We start from the raw sequence: 21,613 nt of genomic DNA on the forward strand, positions 1-21,613 counted from the left end.
GACCACTATTCCTCCTCTACCAAACTTTATAGTTGGCTGCCATCCGCCAAACCCAGATTCTTCCCTCGGACTGCCAGATGGTGAAGCGTGATTCATCACTCCAGAGAATGCGTTTCCACTACTCAAGAGTCCAATGGAGGTGAGTTTTACACCACTCCAGCCAATGCTTGGCACTGTGCATGGTGATCTTAGGCTTGTGTGCAGCTGCTCGGCCATGGAAACCCATTTCATGAAGCTCCTGACGAACAGTTCTTGCACTGATGTTGCTTCCAGAAGCAGTTTGAAACTCAGTTGTGAGTATTGCAACGGAGGACAGAAGATTTTTATTAGACAACTTTGGCAACTTTTCAACTACTTACTACTTTTTTAGCTACTTTGCAACTACTTAGCATGTTAGCTAACCTTAACCCTTCTCCTAACCATAACCTTAACCCCTTTAGCTAACCCTTCTCCTAAACCTAAGCTTAACCTTTTTAGCTAACCCTTCCCCTTCCCCTAACCTTAACCCTTTAACCTAACTCCTAAACTTAACCCTAACCCCTAGCTAACATTAGCGAGCTAGCTAACGTTATCCACCTAGCTTGAATTCGTAACATTTCATACATTTTCCAAATTTGTAACATGTACTTTTTGCAAATTCGTGACCTAACATGCTAAGCAAATTAGTAACATATTGTACTTATTGCAAATTCATGACATACAGTATAATACGAATTGTAATTCGTAGCATATCCAACGTAATGGGTGAAGGACAAATTAATGAATACATATATAACTCTAAATGTGCGCAATTGTTTTGCATGGAATAATCGGAAATGTGTAGTTCTGACTATGCTCAATAGGTGATGATATTAAAACCAAATAGTTATAACATTTAACAATCCCTTGAAAATGGCACGTAGTTGTCAATGGTCTTAGCGGAGCTGGGGGTCTCCTTGCCCCCCAGCAGTCAAATCGATCGTATTGTGGCGTTTTATTGAAAACGACCTATTCCTGTGACCTGTAGCCTGTATTATACATTTGAATATACAGTATTTGCTTCCCTGGAAGAATGTATTTACCACCTATTCCGTGAACCCAGTCACTGGTTTTCATTGAGGGGCTGTGGCTCTTATGTAATGTATCCTTCCTTCCTTTCTCTCTCGAAGATATCTCTGATGTAATTTATTGTGATAAGATCAGTGATTTAGAATGGATGTAAAGGTGCATTAGGCAGGCTAAGGGCACACTGATTAGATCTAATTCATTGACCGTAAAAAATTACTGGACTTAAAGATCTCCAACATTTTAATGGATTCCGAAGAATCGTCCAAGTGACAGGCCATTATGGCAACAGACACAACAGTCTGTTCAGGCCAATAGATGGCACATGCAGTGGTGTAAAGTACTTATGTAAAAATACTTTAAAGTGCTAGTTAAGTCGTTTTTGGGGTGTCGGTACTATATTTTTTGTCATCTTTTACTTTTACTTCACTACATTCCTAAATAAAATGATGTACGTTTTACTCCATACATTTTCCATGACACCCAAAAGTACTTATTACATTTCGGATGCTTAACAGGACAGGAAAATTGTCCAATTCACGCAGTTATCAAGAGAACATGCCTGGTCATCCCTACTGCCTCTGATCTGTCAGGCTTACTAAACACAAACACATATTTTATAAATTATGTCTGAGTGTTGGAGTGTGCCCCTGACTCTGTACATTTTTAAAACAAGAAAATGGTGCTGTCTTTGCTTAATATAAGGAATTTGAAATAATTTATAGTTTTAATTTTGATACTTAAGTATATTTAGAACCAAATACTTTAAGACTTTTACTCAAGAAGTATTTTACTGGGTGACTTCCACTTTTACTTGAGTAACTTTCTATTAAGGTATCTATCTATACTTTTACTCAAGTATGACAATTGGATACTTTTTCCACCACTGGGCACATGCAACATGGCCCTTGCGTAATTCCAGTCGCGGTGATGTGACACAGCCTTGACTGTCCCCACACTCTGGGTCATGGCTAGAAAGGTACAACTTTTGTGATATTTATTTCAAAAGTTATTTTTTATTGTTGCATTTTAGCTAACCCTAACCTTCACCCTTTCCCGACCTTAACCTAATTATCCTAACCTGCTACTTTAATCATCCTAACCTGCTGCGTAAATTATCCTAACCTGCTACGTAAAGATACATCGGACAAAATGTGTATTATTTCTTCTCAAAACCCGCTCCCGCTGTCCGGTATGCAATGTTGGCTGCTTCCACTGCAGGTGTTATATAGCCTAATATTGCGTCTGCTACAGCTCAGCGCAGTCCGGGCAAATAGCGCCATCGTCTGCCTCTATATATATCGCTCCCCTTGACTTTCCCCTTCACATTAGTGCATGCATCCAGAGGAGCAGAGGTTTCACTCGAACCTGGCCGCTATACCTGAAAGCGCGAGATAACAGGGACCTGGCAATGATCTCACTGGACTTCAATTTGAATGTTTTGACAAGGGACCTGTCACTTTATCTGGAAAACCAAGTGAAAGTTGGACTTTTTGGATCTGGAGTATTGTCATTGGTGCTTGGCTTCAGCGCAGCTTATGTCTACTATTACTTGATCTCTGTCGCGAAGGTAGGGAGGTCACAGAGACTGCTTTGAAGAATCATTATTTGGGATACATTGTAACCTGCAACCTGTCTTTTAATTAATAGAATGTGGCATACCGGTTATTATGAGGGACATTGCTCGCGCTTTTGCGCATCAAACTGGCTCAGCTGCTGCATGGTTTGCTGAGGGGGCTGATTTATTACAGTAGCATACGAGCGTCTGCGGTAATTCCCATGCGATATAATCTCTCAATAAAATGCTATCGTATGATTTTTCTCCGGACTAAATGTGAAAATTCCAAATTTGTACAATTAGGGCAAGGCTACATATTTACAAAAGTTGAATTGCTATTTAGGCCGCATATATTTTATCGTGAGTCCTTTGTTGGTCTTGTAATCTGAAATGTCGATCATGTAGGCTCGGTTTATGCTATTGTCATACAAGCTGTCAGAAATCTTCATGCAGTGATTGTTCCTTACCTACTGTAGGTCTACTGAATACTCCGAAATTAATGGGTTTTGTCCAATATTCGATTTCCCCAATAATGAAAAGCATAGGCCTATATAACATTAGGCGATCGTTTGATAATAATAAAACATACAATAACGGGCCGTGCATTCCATTTTTTGTTATACAGGTTCAGAGATGTGCTGCACATGTATAAGGACCGATATGCTCTGATAGGACAGATGTGTTTGATATTGTGGTGACCTCATATAATCCCATTTACAACACTGCCTACTGTCACTGTATTCTCATTACCAGTCTCCTTAGTGACTGCAGAATGTTCTTAAAACTCACCAATACATTTAATATTTTCTGACACTTTATACAGTCCTCCTAGACCAAAATTAGAGCAACATAAAATATTGAGTTTCCAGCCTTGATGTTGCATTACAATTACACTATAGTTGTTGAGATCCTTCCTTTGGAATCAATATTCAAAATCATGTGATTTCAGTGAAGAGGGGCTTCACAATGTTTTTTAAGGGTATTGTAAGGGAGGAGTGGTGTAGATTGTGAATGATGAAGCATAATGAACTGTATTCAGGAGATTGTTTTTGTCGTCTGTAGTATACACTGCGTAAATTCAATGTAGGAAAGGCAGAACAATGTATCTTTGACTTGCATGGTCAGACATTCCTCCTCCACTTCCCCTCAATAACGTGAGCGCCACATCACTCACACACTTCATGTCTTGTATTCCAGAAGCCCCAACTGATTTCCGGTGGTAAGAAGTTCTACCAGTTCCTGCGGGACCAATGTCCCGTGGTGTCAGAGACCTACTACCCCACCTTCTGGTGCTGGGAGAGCCGGATCCAGACGGTGCTTAGGCCATTCGTCACGGCTAAACCGGGGGTCAGCTACAGAAAGTAAGACTTGTACAGGATCAGAAGTGATGGTAGTGGTGTTATTGTTGAAAGAACTATCTCAAAATGAACATATTGCGAGAGGATCTTTAGCATGTGAAGGGAAGAGTTTCCCTGGTCTGATGATGAAATGTACTCAGAAAGTACTCAGACCCCTGGACTTTTTCCACATTTTATTACGTTACAGCCTTATTCTAAAATGAATTTTAAAAATAAAATCCTTAGCAATCTACACACAGTACCCCATAATGACAAAGCAAAAACAGGTTTTTAGAAATGTTGGCATATAATAAATAAAAAATTCTGCATCATTGACGGTCCCCAAGAACACAGTGGCCTCCATCATTCTTAATTGGAAGAAGTGTGGAACCACCAAGACTTCCTAGAGCTGCCCGGCCAAACTGAGCAATCGGGGGAGAAGGGTCTTGGTCAGGGAGGTGACCAAGAACCCGATGGTCACTCTGACAGAGCTCTAGAGTTCCTTTGTGGAGATGGGAGAAACTTCCAGAAGGACAACCATCTCTGCAGCACTCCACCAATCATACCTTTAAGGTACAGCCTGATGGAAGACACTCCTCAGTAAAAGGCACATGACAGCCAGCTTGGAGTTTAGCAAAAGGCACCTAAAGACTCTCAGACCATGAGAAACAAGATTCTCTAGTCTGATGAAACCAAGAATAAACTCTTTGGCCTGAATGCCAAGCACCACTTCTGGATGAAACCTGGCACCATCCCTACGATGGATGTTTTTCAACAGCATGGACTGGGAGACTAGTCAGGATCGAGGATGAACAGAGCAAAGTACAGAGAGATCCTTAATGAAAACCTGCTCCAGAGCGCTCAGGACCTGAGGCGAAGGTTCACATTCCAACAGAACAAAGACCCTAATCACACAGCCAAGACAACGCAGGAGTGGCTTCGGGACAAGTCTCTGAATGTCCTTGAGTGGCCCAGCCAGAGCTCGGATTTGAACCCGATCGAACATCTCTGGAGAGTCCTGAAAATAGCTGTTCAGCAACACTCCATCAAACCTGACAGAGCTTGAGAGGATCTGCAGAGAAGAATGGGAGATACTCCCCAAATACAGGTGTGCCAAGCTTGTAGTGGCATATCCAAGAAGACTCAAGGCTGTAATCAATGCCAAAGGTGCATGGAGTAAATGGTCTGAATACTTATGTATATGTGTTATATATATATATATATTTATTTTATTATTATACTTTTTTTGTAAATTAGAATACTTTTCTTAAAACCTGTTTTTGCTTTGTCATTATGGGGTGTTATGTGTAGATTGATTGACACATTTTTATTTTATTTGATCAATTTTAGAATGAAGCTGTAATCTAACAAAATGTAGAAAAAGTCAAGGGGTCTGAATACTTTCCGAAGGCTCTGAATATAACATATATAATATAGTATATTCCACAGAGCTAGAATCAAAATAGTGATTTGATCTGATTTACTGACCGGAAATACCAAATTATTTGATCGTCATCATTAGTTACTGTATTTATGTACGCTGTCCACTAAGGAGCAATATCATCATCAACTTCAATAGCCAATCAAGATAGAGTAGACCTTCTGAAATTTTTACTACTATTGCTGAAAGTGGCACTACAGGTAACTAACCACAGAATGGGACTATAGGCCATCTATTACTATTGTCCTGGCCTTGATTGCGGTCAGACAGACTTGCCCTAATCTGACCCAGTGACTCAGAAGGATGCCCTAGTGCCAAGGTCATTCCACTTCCATTGGCCTTTGTTTGACCATTGTCCAATCAAGCAGCGACATGTTTCCCACTTCCCACAATGCACCATGGCAGCATGTGGGTCTCACCCACCACCTGTCTCAGATCAAAGTGTGTGTGTGTGTGTGTGTGTGTGTGTTTAGCCAATGATATTTGCTGGAGGTTATTAGTCATGAGGGAAGAGAAGACCTCTACTAACCATGATCAAATCTACACAAGGACAGAGCATAGAAATTGCATTACTAGAATTGGAAAAGTGACTCAGACCATGGCAATTTGACTACCCACCATGGAATGTTGAACTGAATGGGAAAGAGATCCTTGAAAGCTGACCATGTTTTTCTCGACTATTGCTGGCTGTCGGAGTGAAAGTTCTCTCTCTCCCTCCACTCATTCGCATCTGGGATTAGCATGTCTATAAAAGAGGTGTCCTCCTGTTTCTGCTTGTGGGTCGTGCTCGCTCTCGATTGGTACATGGCCCAACCAGCTCGCTCCAGATTGGTGCACGGCCCACGACCCCAGTGGCTGCTCTAGTCTCGCCTTTAAGTGCATATTTAATGCTTGGTGTGGTTCTGTAATTTCATTCCTCCTCCAGTCATACAGACATTGACAACCAATGTTGTCGTCTGGTCGCTAAGGTTGGTTGGCGTGAGATGGATTGCACTGGGACTCATTGACCCCAGCTAACAGGGTAGGCTTGGGGAAGCTATACATTTATTCTCCATAAGAATCCACTGCAGCTGCAGACAACAAAAAAGCTGCAGACAACAAAAAAGTCTGATCTGAGCGCCTAGACGGAGGTCGCAAATGGAGCATCAGAATTGTATCAGGATTGAGATCCACATATGGATGTGATTTAAATTGGAAGTCAAATCAGATTACATGTTTTTTTTCTGTTTTCACTTTAGGGAAAAGATCAGATATTCTAAATCATTGTTAAAAGATCTGAATTGGGCTGCCTGTATCTTGTGAGGCTGATCACTAGTGAAATAAAGTGGTTGTCAAGAAAATGGTGCAGGTGGGACTGCACGGCTGCAATTGCACAGGCAGCCCAATTCTGATCTTTTGCCCAATTAGAGGCAAAAGATCTGCTCTGATTGGTCAAAATACCAATTAGGTGGCAAAAATGATCTGCATACTAGGTTCAGTTTGGTCCAGCAGAACTCGGCCAGGTGAAGGGAACGTCCGTGCCTCGCATACTCTTTTACAAAACCCTTCTCTTAAAAAACACAATATTACTTTGTCCCTCTTGAGACGCCATAGCAACAACATAGTCCGTATACAATTCCTCAAAATAGTTAGAATGAATCTAAGATAAATCGGTAATTAATTTAGCCGTTTTTGCCGAGGAGGTCTGGTCGCACAATTTTACATCTAAGTAAGATGCTTGGTGCAGTATTTCTCAAGTGAAAATATAGATCCATATAAGTTCCAACAAGAGAATAAACATTACTATAAGGGCACAAGGTAGATGGTTAGAGTCTTGGTAGTTGATTTATAATCCAAAAGGAGAAGGCAAGAGAATGGTTGTGGACAGGCAGAAGGTCAAAACCAGATTCTGAGTCCAAGAGGTGAAAAGAGTTGCAGACAGGCTCGATGTCAGGGCAGACAGAAGGGTCAGGCAGGTGGGTACAGAGTCCAGAAAAAAACCTGCAAAGGTCAAAACAGGGAAGACTAGGAAAAAGATCATAGAAAACAGGCACATGGGAAAACACGCTGGTTGACTTGAAAACATACAGGACGAACTGGCACAGAGAGACAGGAAACACAGGGATAAATACACTGGGGAGAATAAGTCACACCTGGAGGAGGTGGAGACAATCACAAGAACAGGTAAAACAGATCAGGGCGTGACAATTACAGTTGTTAATAATAATAATTTCAGATCTCTCTCTCTCTATATATATATATATATATATAGACTTCATCACAAAGATGCCTACGTAGTGAATTGTGCATAGGCCTATCAAATGTGTGACAGTCTGAAGACTTACAATGACAGCTCAAAGAGACACACGTTCTTTAATAGACTACACTGTAGGGGGTTTCCTTTAGGGTTTACTAACTGAATTCAGGTTGTGAATGCAGTCCGGCAAGACCGGCAGTGTCAATTTTGCGCTTTGAATTTATGGCCACTTTGTGTGAAGTAAATACGCTAGGCTGCCATGCTACAACCTGTTTGGATAATGTGCTACTGCGTTTTTTTGCTGATCTGATGCCGTGGAATTGTATTAGTGCAGACATTGGGGAAGAAATGAGACATCGTTTTTCTTTTCGAGAAACGTGAAGTGTTCTCGGGACAGTCCCGGGATCCCGGTTACCCGTGATAATCCCTACTGCTGTCTTTTTCTACCCGACCTGTCCCGCTTCTCTTCTGACTGTTATGTCTGACCTCCTCCTCTCTGCAGTGAGCTCATTGGAGCAGCAGATGGAGGGCAGATCTCTCTGGATTGGTTCGACAACGATGACAGCGCCTCCCACCCCAACTCGGCCACACGCCCCACCGTCCTGCTGCTTCCAGGCCTGACCGGCACCAGCAGAGAGTCCTACATCCTCCACATGGTCCAGCAGAGCAGGGAGCTGGGATATAGGTGTGTGTTCTTGGCGAAAAGTACTAGACAGTACTGCACCGTTTTCATTAGTTCAAACTGTTGTTCCATTCCATACTGTGGATTAGGCCTAAATCATCGCCCGTCTAAACACTGTACAGTCAACTCTTGATAACACACTCATCTGTTTCAGTGTATTGCAGTTCAGTAGTCCAAATTCAAACACATGTTCTTTGCAGTGAACATACTCTATGTCAGGAGTTGACAGTACTTTCAACCGCATTTGTACATTGTGTGATAACAACTGTGTATGAATGGATTAGGGTTACTTGAGGTAGGCAGCTGCAACAACAGAGAGGCTAGCCAAGCTCTCAGTAGGCAGAGCAGAGCTGCTTTGGAAAGAAAGAGCTGAACGTTGCACAAGCACTAAGAGATGCCGAGGGAGGCAGTTTCTTCTCCTCCAAAAAAGCTCCTCTGTGTTCTCTGTACTTGTTCTTCAAAACGGAGGGAGCAGTTTAGAGAAGGTGCAGGAGGGGGGCAGGCAAGCAAACGGAGCAGGGAAAGGAGGGGGGGGGGGGGGGGGCAAGCAGGCAAACTCAGCATCTTTCACCCCGGCCCTCACCCCTGTCCTGCTAGCTTAGTGAATTACAGCTTACTGGTACAAGCTTTGCAGCAGGAAGCAAATGCACATCACCACTCCTTGCTGTGTCCACCCCCCAATCTACAGTATGGCCCCACCCTGCTGCTGAGTTTTACAGATAGAAACGGCAAGTTTGAGTATCTCAGGTAACAGATGAGTAGAGAAATGTATGATACTGCTGTTCAGCACTAACAGGAAAACAGGTTGGGGGCAGCGTGTTATGTTGAGTCATGCAGTGCACCTGGAAGTTAGAACATAGTTATCATGCACAGTCTGCTGGCACTCGCTTACATTTAGGAACGTAATCATATTAGCAATAGTCTCGTAATTTCTCAAGGAATGCAAGGCAAGAAATGGAGTGAATGGAATTGAAAGGGTGTTTTTGTGTTTCAGGTGTGCGGTATTCAACAACAGAGGGGTGTCTGGAGAAACTCTCTTGGTAAGAATCTAATGTTCATACAAAGTACAGTTTCAAAAAGGATTTGTGCCACGTGTGCCTTTTTTTTGCTTTAAATTCAGACATGCATTCAAGAACACAACCGTTTGCAACGGCTATATTACTCCGTACAATCCTAAAGGTATCTTCATCTACACGGCTATGCCAACACTCACAGCATGACAAAGACATAGGCCCTACATCCTAGTGGTGCTCCACATGACCTGTGCAGGCTTTCCCCTGCATTGTCATTGGTGCTATTTATCAGTCTGACATCCCCTTCACCATGTCACCGAGCAGCCCATAACATGTCTGTGTCATGCGTAACCCATAGTGTGTAACCCATCGTGTATTGGGTAACCCGTAGGGAGTCTAGTCCAGACAGGGTGCAGACAGACTATGTTGTAACATAGCAGGGATTGAAGTTCCAGGTTGATAGATAGTGTATTCTAACACTGGACCACAGAGAAGAATGACCTTGCCCTGTCTTCACCAAGCACATGCTATTCTGACACCCACTGTAGCTCACGCTTTATCTATGAATCTATGCCAAGTTCCAGATCTATTTAGCCAACGATTAGGTTGTCAATCCCCATTGAAGTGAGGATGTGCTATGGTGCTATTCAAGAGATGCTAATGTGCATCAATTATATCAGGTGTCGGTGTCACCCAAAACAGCTCAGCCAATCGACAAATGGAACCTTGTATCATGCCATAGTTTGTGGCCACAGTGTTCGTTTTGAGATCTGTGCTCTCAGAATAAATAAATGTGTTGTTTCGTGTCTTGTCGTTGTTGTATTCACATGCACAGTCACAAAGACAGACACGCATGAACACACATGCACGAACACAAACATGAACACACACACACCAGTTACTGTTATCTTGTAACCCAGGCCAGTGTTTCATCTGAAAGGGCTATTCTCAGTTGCCAAACTGGGCCAATACTGTAGTGCACACAGATAATTAGGAATTAGAGTACAAGTAATTTAATAGGATCTCTATGAGTGGACATGTGAAAAAAATCAAACAAACTTCACGTGTTGTCTGCATGATGGGGTAAGAAGTACTCTAATTATGCCTAGTTAAATAAATTCTTCCAGTATTTTGTATGTACAGGTATGTATATATACCAGTACTATGATCTAGAGTATAACTATTGCACTACATAACGTGGTGGTAAGAAAGGAATGACCCTTCTTCCACTAGCTTTGAGGTTTTATGCAAATGCCTACGCATTTATAAGCCTTTGACTGTTTTCTTTGTGGCCAGTTTAGTGTAAATGGCATCCATTGTTTAAACAGGGCACAGTATTAGAATGAATGTCCTGCTGTGTGAGAGGTTTCCTCTCGGAGCTAATTCAGTTCTTCAGGTTTCGAACTGCCTCCGTTACACGTAGTTGGTCCATTTGAGTCGCATCATATTTCATAGTAATATTTACCATTTACTACAAGAAAATGGATGGTTATAGGACATTGAACTGTGTTGTATTGTAGTAAACTTTAGTACCGTATCATTAAAAGGGAAATTGGTTCAAGCTGTTTTTATTGTGGATATTATCGTTGTAACCGTAACCACTACAGTTCCTAACTCCTCTCAAGTCGTCTACTCAAAAACGTAGGCTACGAGGACACAGCAAGTGGATGTTTCTGCTGTGAAGAAGAAGAAACAACAGCTTCCGCTTTGGCTGAGCATTGCGCATGAATATTGATGAGGAAAGGTACTGGTATGCAGCCACAGAGATAGACAACATGTCTGCCTGAGAAATAGGTTATGTCAAATGGACTTGAAACGCTGAAGTGATGATGTCAGGGAGTATAAAGTTATAAAACCTGCTCCTTTAAGGTTATTTTACATCCTTGTGTTGTCAGTTATTAGTACTTTTAGTGTTTTTTTTAGGTACAACATGTCCCATTTTAGATTGTACTAGTATTTGAATTCATTGTCACCTTTAAGACCCTGTTATGTTTCATTTAGTTTCGTCATTGAATGTCCCGAGTGGCGCAGCGGTCTAAGGCACTGCATCTCTGAGCTAGAGGCGTCACTACAGACCCTGGTTTGATTCCAGGCTGTATCACAACCGGCCATGATTGGGAGTCCCATAGGGCGGCGCACAATTGGCCCAATGTCGTTAAGGGTTTGGCCGGGGTAGGCCGTCATTGTAAATAATGATTTGTTCTGAATTGACTTGCCTAGTTAAATAAAGGTTAAACATAAAATAAATTGAGTTTTTAAAAACTTATTTTCTTTTCTCAAACCTTAGAGGCCCATTATTGTTCTCTGTGTCTGTGGTCTCATTTGACTAAGCGGGTCACTTGCTTCATGTTTCGCAAGAACTTCTTGCATTAATTGATAGTGATGGACAGATGCTACAGTCCAAAGGCTATCCAGGCTGCATGCTACACAGCTCTGACTGCTCTTTAATGGTGCTATAACTGCTCCTTGTGGTTGCTACTGCGCTAACTCCAAATAGCCTGAATCAGCCATTTGTCATGCCAGACCTTCTTTTTCTACCACTCATCAATAGAGCACCATGAAAACTACATATCGTCATGGAGATTGTTTGGCCTCTAAACCACAAGCAGTGTTTGTGCACGTGTGTGAGAGAAGGTACGAAGGCTTGAGTGTAATTCATGTAGCGTATGTGCACGTCTGACTATAGACACCCTAACAGTATGTGCACGTCTAACTATAGACACCCTAACAGTATGTGCACGTCTGACTATAGACACCTTAACAGAATGTGCACGTCTGACTATAGACACCCTAACAGTATGTGCACGTCTGACTATAGACACCCTAACAGTGTGTGCACGTCTGACTATAGACACCCTGACAGTGTGTGCACGTGCAGGGAAATACAGTAGACACACTCTGCAAAAGCACACACGGTGAACTCTTCTTGTCTTTTGTGTGCCACCCAGACCCCCAGAACGTACTGCGCTGCCAACACAGAGGACCTGGAGGCTGTCATCGAACACATCCAGAGGACAAATGAGGACGCCCCTCTCATGGCTGCTGGGGTCTCCATGGGCGGGTAGGTGCCTCTTCATGCATTCTCACTTCAATGGACAGTGACACGATACACTGGGCGAAATCCCAAGCACATGCATTACTCAGACTTCTGCATCCATCGTGTATTATTGTAGCTTATTGACGTCAACAGGATCTGTATAGAGCAATACTATACTACAGTATTACTTCACTGAACTGTGGGAGTCAGTCGGAGGCGAGTACAGCTTATGTAGAGCCTCGAGAGCGCACTTGGTCATCCTTAAGTTTTTAATGATATTCAGAAAAGGTCAACGCTCACCGGTAGAAATGATGTCATGGGTTGGTTATGTATTTTGACATTTTGAAGCCTCATGCTTTCCCCCTGTCAGAAAACAACACTTTTCAGTTGATTCAGAGAGCTCAGCCTCTCAGTAGTGCTTACACCATGTCAAAAGAGGTATTCAAGCTATAATCTCCTAGCTAAGTGCAGATTGATGAAAAATGTAACATTTCACAATCATCCTCTGCTCTCCCCCCTCCCTTCTCCCCACGACCCTCTCCCCCTCTTTTGAACCCCAGGATGATGCTGGCAAACTACCTGGGGAAGAAGGGCAGGGAGACGTGTCTGAAGGGTGTGGTTGTGTTCTCGGCAGGCTGGGATGTGTTTGCATGCACAGCGTCACTGGAGAAGCCTCTGGACCGCTTCCTCTTCAACTCTTACCTCACTAGCTGCCTGCAGGCAGGTGTGGACAGGTGGGTGGGGGCCAGAGGAAGCTGGAGCCTGGGCTGGGGGATTAGCCTATTTTAGCTGTTAGTTGCACTGAGCTACATTGTTTTCCTTTTAGCGGCTAGCACCTGACCCCTGAGGGTTGCGGAGGGTGTGAACTAGCTTTGCCACAAACCTCTCTTTCTTTCTTTCTTTCCCTCTCTTTCAATCCCTCTCTCTCTCTCACTCCCCTCCCTCTCTCCGCTCTCTCTCTCTTCGCTATCTCTCTCTGGGGATCCTGGACATATTTTATACTCTGTACTTTACTCTCAGAACCCAATCATATCATGAACATTGCCACTGGATATTAAAGCAAACTCCCATGCTTCCCCATGATCCCCATTGAAGCAAACCTACTTCCCCAGTGAAGCAAACCTACTTCCTGCTTCCTCATGTTTTTCTCTCCTCTAGACACAAATCTGTCCTTGAGAAGAGTTATGACATTGATCATGTGATGAAGGTAAAATGCACTTCCTTTTTAATGACCTCCTGTAAATCCAATCAAAGTCAAAGAAAGCAATCTATTCTAACCACGTTCTAGTCTCGTCCTTATGGCCCTCTTGGACTGCTGCCAAATGTTGTTTATCCCAACCCCCATGCAGGCCAAGACCATCCGTGAGTTTGATGAAAGGTTCACGTCTATAATGTTTGGCTACCCCACCAACGATGACTACTACCACGATGCCAGTCCCATCCACAAGCTCAAGTCTGTGCAGGTGCCCATGTTGTGTCTAAACGCTGCAGACGACGTCTTCTCCCCCTGTCATGGTGAATCCACAATCACACCCCACCCCTGGCCCTCCATGTTGGTTGCTTAGCCGATGAGCAAGGCCTATACAGAAAGACAATGCAGGCGAATACACAATGAGTGTTGACATAGAACAGTGGTTCTCAAGCGTTTTGGGGTTGGGGACCCCTTTTGTGATAACAAATTCATCAGGGACCACCTTTAAATCAGAGCACAAGAAAATATCATACAAGGAGTTCTGCTATGACTTTGGCAGTGCATGCCGGATGAACCACGTCTCGGGCCCTGGGAAGGCACAATTTTAAAGATTGCATTGCAGTGCATTTACAGTGCCTTCAGGAAGTATTCACACCCGTTGACTATTTCCATTTTGTTGTGTTACAGCCTGAATTTAAAATGGATTTAATTGAGATTTTGTGTCAACGGTCTACACACAATACCCTATAATGTCAAAGTAGAATTATGTTTGTAGAATTCAAAAAGTTTTCAACATCTTTGTTATGCAAGCCTAAATCATTTCAGGAGTAAAAATGTGCCTCACAAGTCACATAATATGTCACAATCAGTTGAGCTGTGAATTTCAAACACAGATTCAACCACATGTACACTGGAGTTGCTTACCAAAACATTGAATGTTCCTGAGTGGCCAAGTTACAGTTTTGACATAAATCGTTTTAGAAAATATATGGCAAGACTTGAAAATGGCTATCTAACAATGATCAACAAACAACTTCACAGAGCTTGATTTTTTTTAAAGAATCATGTGCAAATATTGCACAAATCAGGTGTGCAAAGCTCTTAGAGACCTACCCAGAAAGACTCACAACTGTAATCACTGCCAAAGGTGATTCTAACATGTGTTGACTCAGGGGTGTGAATACTTATGTAAATTAGATAATTCAAAAATATGTTTTCACTTTGTCATTATGGGGTATTGTGTGTAGATGGATGAGGGGAAAAAATAAATGTAATCCATTTCGAAATCAGGCTGTAACACGACAAAATTGCTCTGAATTCGCTGTCCGAATGCAGTCTAAGCTATAACCACTTTTGGAGCTAACTAGTGCTCTCAAATCGTGTCCTGATGTGGACAGCAGATGGGAGCCAAGTATTCATTGCTAACTTAGCCCCCTAACTTACATTTTGAGAAAACAAGTTATGTTAAGTGGCTGCCTAGCTATCTAGCGTTCACAAGCTCTGCATTTCAGGAACAACAGTAGCAATTACTCCTGGTGCACTGTTCAATTATTTAATAATAACTACATACATTTTTGGAAGAAAACTCTGGTTTTGCTATTGCCCTCTCCGGCTTTCATTGCGTTGAAACGTGAGTTTGTCCGAGGTGTCGGACTCGACTACAGTTGCGATCCGTTAGAGCGCAGCGATTGGTTGCCCAAAATTCGGGGATGGGGCTTAGCGAATGGTCAATTGGTGGAGTACTATGGATATCATGAAAATGTAATAAAAGGTTTCTCTTTTTTTTCTTCATTCTATTTCTTTGATGGATACCAATATCACTGTGAGCCTCCCAGGCCCATGTTGCCCAGGGTTAAGAACAACAATTGGAGATGAATAACATTGCATTGTATTGTATTACACCCTCTAAACTTATTCCATGGTCCCTTGGCCAAAATTGGTTTAATCTGTTAGTAATATAAAAATATAAAAATATATAATTTTATATCTACCTGTACATTTCTTGCAATGCCTTAATGTGTATGTGTATACCATATTTCTGTGGGGTTTTGGAAGTTAAATTGACAATCTACTGTATAGTGCTTGGTATATGCATCCATTGCTTGGCTGCTAGATTATTAACAATGCGTTTTGTCTCGTCTCTTCCTCAGCCATTCCAGTGGAGGCAGTGAAGCAGAACCCTAACCTAGCCCTCCTTATCACTTGCCATGGGGGCCATATTGGTTTCCTGGAGGGCCTGTGGCCCCGACGGAGCACCTACATGGATCGCGTGTTCAAGCAGTTTGCCAAGGCCGTCATCGAACAGGGTGGTGACCTGAATGACCTTTCCAGCTAGTACGACCAGTTCTTCTCTTTTCCCTTCTCTCTGTCGTTCCTTCACACCTTCCTTTTCTCCCTCTCCCTTTCCTTCATTCCTTTTATCCTTCCCCCCAGTCCTTCTCTCCTTACTTCCTCGTCTCCATCCCTCCCTACAAGCAAAAAAAAACATTTTCTTTTGAAGTGAACACCCTGTCACAATCCAACATTTGTCCGTCCACTCGTGTATTCCTTCATACATTAATTCATTCAATGTATGTCCCCCATGAATTCATACTATGCTTATTCGAAAAAGTGATTGCAATTGCTCATGTCGACGGTGAAAAGATGAGTATGTTCACATTAGTTGTGCTAGCTAAATGTGTGTGGTGGAAATACTTTTTCAAGTTAAACAGAAGTACTGTATGACATATTTTCCGCTGTCTTTCTCCGTCCGTCAGTGTTCTCAACAACTTGTGTATCAGTAGGATTTTAGTCCTCAGGGATTGTATTTATTTTGACATAGTCTGTCTCTGTCTGTCTTTGTTATGAATGTGATTGTTTTATGTTGAAGATCGTTAATTCCTTTTTTTTTTTTTTTTACACACAAAAAAAACACATATCTAATCTCTCATGACAGACAGCTAGCTGCTATAGTAGCGTGATACTTGGTTCTTGGTTCGAGATGATAACTTCACCTTACCCGAACAGATCACAGTATTTATGTTCTCTTGAATTGTTCTGCATGCACTTTTGTTCACACATTCTACCTGTGCGCACACCAAATAGCTCTAACAATGTAACTCATTATTAATGATAAGGAATGTGAAATTGCACTCTTAGTTTGAACGAACCATGCCTCTAATTCCTTCATGCAAACACACTTGACTTCAATTATTTTTAATATGTAAGTAACTATACCCAAAAGGCCTAATAAATGAATATACAAATACCACAAATACCACAGGGAGGTTATTGTTGTCCAGATTGTTAAAGACACAGCCAAGTCTTAGTTACTTCATGGACCAGTACTGTATTTTACCCTACTTGTAGGGTATTTGCTGAGCATATCAACCTGAAACCTCACGTTAAAATGAAGGTCCTAGATACAGTGACGTGTATGATATATTGCACATTTGAACATAGGATTGTGTTACAGTAAGATGGGATGTATATGCATACCCTCTGTGTTGACTGTGATCCTGCGCCAGATGCATATTTCATCAATGCAGCCTGGTTGCCAGTTTAGTTCTGCTTAAGACAACAATAAGAATGGAGTTGTTTACCATAAAGGAGTTCGCAAAAGTAGCACCAGATTTGGCAACCGGACTGTCACCAATGCACTGTTTCAGACATTGTCTGCATACAAAATGGCAACATATTCCCTATATAGTGCACTACCTTTGGCCAGAACCTCATGGACCCTGGTCAAAGGTTTTGCACTCTGTAGGGAATAGGGTGTCATTTCAAATGCACTTATGACTTTATTCCTGTGGAATTTGTATGTTTCTTTATTCTGCCCCGTGGCCATTAAGTAGCATGTGTCTCGTCGCCATCACGTCCTGAACCTTACGACTTAGAACACCGCATCATAATCAGTAGCACAAAGGACATATTTTGTTAGTCATTATATTTATGATATTATATTTCATTTTATATTATATTTAAAAAAAAAAACATTCTATTTAACATGCCTAGCAATAAGATTTTCAAATTAAATTGTCTATGTGGTAAAAGTACCAGTATATACATGTATCAATATGAAGTGAATTTTTCTGCATGTAATACATTACTAAATTAAGCCTACTGCAGTGCAGTTGTCTGCTGTCTCTCTTCTCTCAAATGCTCTGATTGTTAATGCATTTCCTCAGTTGACTCTGCCTGACTTTATTGACTTTTAAGGGTTTGGTCATTTGGTCAGTGCCCCACTGTTGGCATCAGCTTCAGTATCATCCAAGAGATGTGTAATGCCACGTTCACGTCATTGTCAGAAACTTGGGACCTCGGAGTTCAAATGTTATTTGTGTAGAGCGCCCTATTGGTTGATTCTGATACTTACCGAGTGGGAAACTCTTTCTACAATGAGCAAGCAAGTCGGAAATGTCTGAGTTTCTGACATTAAGTGAATGTGGCATAATAACAAGTATGTTGTATCATCCATCCCTATTTCCACCACTAGAATGAAATGAAGACGCGATATGTTTCTACTTTTGACTCCTCCTTAGTGAAAACATACTCCAATGTAAATACATTTTATTTCCCTCTTTATATTAACATCTTTGCAGAATGCAGGCAAATCATCTGTGATCTGATTCACATGGTGATGGTTCTCTGCTAAGCTCAGGTCCACGGGTCAGATGACCTCACACAGCCTCTTACGACATTCAGAGGTCCTGTGGAGGTAACATTCGACAGCACACAGAACAGAAGCCGCATGGCTTATCATATAACCCATCACGTGCCACACAGCCAGGTCATTAGGTTATGACACATGTGTCACGCTATGCCGGGCTCTCTGTTTTTGGTTGGCCGGATTTGGCCGACTCACTGTCATTGGCTGTCCTGGTGTTGTGTTTCGACCAGACCTTGGTTCAAATGGTACTGCTGACACTGGGCTATAATCCTTCACACGCACGAACACACACAGCTCCCAGACAGTGTTGGTTTCAGCTAAATGGTTCTAGAAAGCTTGGGAGAGAGAGTCGTTAGAGTAGACAGTGGACAAATTTCATAATATCAGGAATCTATGTGACCAATATTGTTTTGACCAGAGACAAACGGACACATACGGCTTTCAGAACTTTTGAGGGGAAAATGTTTGACCTTTAAAAAAATCTATTTCCACTTAACCTAACCCTAACCCCCAAATCGTAAACCTAACCCTTAAGCTTAAAATAGCATTTTAACAAGCAGTTCTTGTTTTCCTACCTTTTCAGGACATTCAGGTGAATTGTTTGGACATTGGGGTCCTGATAATGTAGGGAAACAAGTACAGACACACACACTTATCTAACTAAGCAATGAGGTTCAATTACTTCTGTTTCATAATTCATTATGTCAGATATTTAATATTTTAATCATGTAAAATGTGCATGGTTAGATTAAGTACAGTATTGCCAGCTAGAGAGAAAGTAGCCTGAGGGCTGAACGACTGAGAATAGTTTTCAGATGGAATCCTCAAGAGAGGGGCAATAGGCTTCTTTGTTAAGGGCAATGTGACAATGACATTTTACAAAGCAATGTAGAAACAATGCAATTGAAATGGTAAAGGTGGACAAAGTGTGCTATACCGGGATAATATTTCTGTTACAACTATACATGTGGAAAGAAGGGGGGGGGGGGGGGGGGGCACATGTAACCCAGGAAAGGCTTACTATACAGATATTCCTGGAGGATTAATTATGTCTTACCCACAAATGGTACACATAGGGCATCAGTAGTGCTCTGAGAGACAGGGAGTGGGGGAGAGAAACAGACAAATACACAGTAAATCAAGTATAGTTGAAATCACAGTGTTATATTTTAGGGCGGCACTCTAATGGGAGTTATCTTAACTCTCAAGAGAGTGATACGCTCCCTGGAGCTGGTTGTTGATAACGGGAGTTAATTGGGACGGAGTACTTTTAACTCCATTATTGGTAACCAGAGAGCGGGAGTTAAATCTATGGAGTTATCCACAGACGGATTGTCATATTTCCCATCATGCTCCGTTGCAGGCTGATTTTTAAAATAGTTTGTTTCAATATCTTCGCATGTACTGATTGTTTTTAATCTTATGCTACACAAAGATAAGAAACTTACATTTTTTTAAACTAATCCGATCTGTAAGTGGCTGGATTTATAGCAACCGTTAGTGAGATAGTGGGGGAAAAAAGTATTTAGTCAGCCACCAATTGTGCAAGTTCTCCCACTTAAAAAGATACATTTTTGTCATAGGTACACTTCAACTATGACAGACAAAATGAGAGGAAAAAATTCAGAAAATCACATTGTAGGATTTTTAATGAATTTATTTGCAAATTATGGTGGAAAATAAGTATTTGGTCACCTACAAACAAGCAAGATTTCTGGCTCTCACAGACCTGTAACTTCTTCTTTAAGAAGCTCCTCTGTCTTCCACTCGTTACCTGTATTAATGGCACCTGTTTGAACTTATCAGTATAAAAGACACCTGTCCACAACCTCAAACAGTCACACTCCAAACTCCACTATGGCCAAGACCAAAGAGCTGTCAAAGGACACCAGAAACCAAATTGTAGGCCTGCACCAGGCTGGGAAGATTGAATCTGCAATAGGTAAGCAGCTTGGTTTGAAGAAATCAACTGTGGGAGCAATTATTAGGAAATGGAAGACATACAAGACCCTGATAATCTCCCTCGATCTGGGGCTCCACGCAAGATTTCACACCGTGGGGTCAAAATGATCACAAGAACGGTGAGCAAAAATCCCAGAACCACACGGGGGGACCTAGTGAATGACCTGCAGAGAGCTGGGATCAAAGTAACAAAGCCTACCATCAGTAACACACTACGTCGCCAGGGACTCAAATCCTGCAGTGCCAGACGTGTCCCCCTGCTTAAGCCAGTACATGTCCAGGCCCGTCTGAAGTTTGCTAGAGAGCATTTGGATGATCCAGAAGAAGTCTGGGAGAATGTCATATGGTCAGATCAAACAAAAATAGAACCTTTTGGTAAAAACTCAACTCGTCGTGTTTGGAGGACAAAGAATGCTGAGTTGCATCCAAAGAACACCATACCTACTGTGAAGCATGGGGGTGGAAACATCATGCTTTGGGGATGTTTTTCTACAAAGGGACCAGGATGACTGATCCGTGTAGAGGAAAGAATCAATGGGGCCATATATCGTGAGATTTTGAGTGAAAACCTCCTTCCATCAGCAAGGGCATTGAAGATGAAACGTGGCTGGGTCTTTCAGCGTGACAATGATCCCAAACACACCGCCCGGGCAACGAAGGAGTGGCTTCGTAAAAAGCATTAAGGTCCTGGAGTGGCCTAGCCAGTCTCCAGAGCTCAACCCCATAGAAAATCTTTGGAGGGAGTTGAAAGTCCGTGTTGCCCAGCAACACCCCCAAAGCATCACTGCTCTAGAGGAGATCTGCATGGAGGAATGGGCCAAAATACCAGCAACAGTGTGTGAAAACCTTGTTAAGACTTACAGAAAACGTTTGACCTCTGTCATTGCCAACAAAGGGTATATAACAAAGTATTGAGATAAACTTTTGTTATTGACCAAATACTTATTTCCCACCATAATTTGCAAATAAATGTATAAAAAATCCTACAATGTGATTTTCTGGATTTCTTTTCTCGTTTTGTCTGTCATAGTTGAAGTGTACCTATGATGAAAATTACAGGCCTCTCATCTTTTTAAGTGGGAGAACTTGCACAATTGGTGGCTGACTAAATACTTTTTTGCCCCACTGTACACCCCATAATGGTGTTACATTTCCATAGAAGTTACATTTACTCTGTAGACGTGGAATGACATATAACCTGGTGTTACACCATACTGGTGTTGGAGGTGAATCAAACACCCATGTCCAAATACTACCTCCCATGGCTTATAAATAGCGTATTGCAGTACATGGGTTGACCATAGAATTAGTTATTAAAATACAACTCTCAAACTTTGAATACCACTAGAGGGTCATTGTAAAAGGTTGAAAAAGGTTATGGGATAGATTGACGACAAAAAAAAAAAAAAACTGTTACCAAACTACAAGCCTTTTGTAAGGAACAGATTATTCGAAAACGTAGC

General features: G+C 41.9%; 1 protein-coding gene across 2 annotated transcripts; it reads left to right on the plus strand.

The window, feature by feature from the left end:
• The first annotated feature begins 2,310 nt into the window (after positions 1-2,310).
• On the plus strand, positions 2,311-17,710 carry LOC109871656 (phospholipase ABHD3). 2 transcript variants are annotated; one of them, XM_020462591.2, is made up of 9 exons: positions 2,311-2,614; positions 3,800-3,963; positions 8,119-8,301; positions 9,293-9,338; positions 12,260-12,372; positions 12,909-13,082; positions 13,507-13,555; positions 13,698-13,863; positions 15,691-17,710. In XM_020462591.2, exons 1-9 carry the CDS (start codon positions 2,456-2,458, stop codon positions 15,873-15,875), a joined length of 1,239 nt encoding a protein of 412 aa, XP_020318180.1. In that variant the 5' UTR covers positions 2,311-2,455; the 3' UTR covers positions 15,876-17,710. The 2 variants fall into 2 exon arrangements, with proteins under 2 accessions (XP_020318180.1, XP_020318181.1); XM_020462592.2 differs by having other exon boundaries at positions 2,373-2,614; positions 13,698-13,811.
• The last annotated feature ends 3,903 nt before the right edge of the window (positions 17,711-21,613 follow it).

The sequence above is a fragment of the Oncorhynchus kisutch genome, linkage group LG27 (assembly GCF_002021735.2).
Source record: "Oncorhynchus kisutch isolate 150728-3 linkage group LG27, Okis_V2, whole genome shotgun sequence".
In the NCBI taxonomy this organism is placed as follows: Eukaryota; Metazoa; Chordata; class Actinopteri; order Salmoniformes; family Salmonidae; genus Oncorhynchus; species Oncorhynchus kisutch.

Coding starts and splice junctions, on each gene's coding strand:
- LOC109871656 (XM_020462591.2), top strand. CDS start 2,456: ATGATCTCACTGGACTTCAATTTGAATGTTTTGACAAGGGACCTGTCA. Junction 3,964..8,118: donor CCGGGGGTCAGCTACAGAAA/GTAAGACTTGTA, acceptor TCCTCTCTGCAG/TGAGCTCATTGGAGCAGCAG. Junction 8,302..9,292: donor AGCAGGGAGCTGGGATATAG/GTGTGTGTTCTT, acceptor TTTGTGTTTCAG/GTGTGCGGTATTCAACAACA.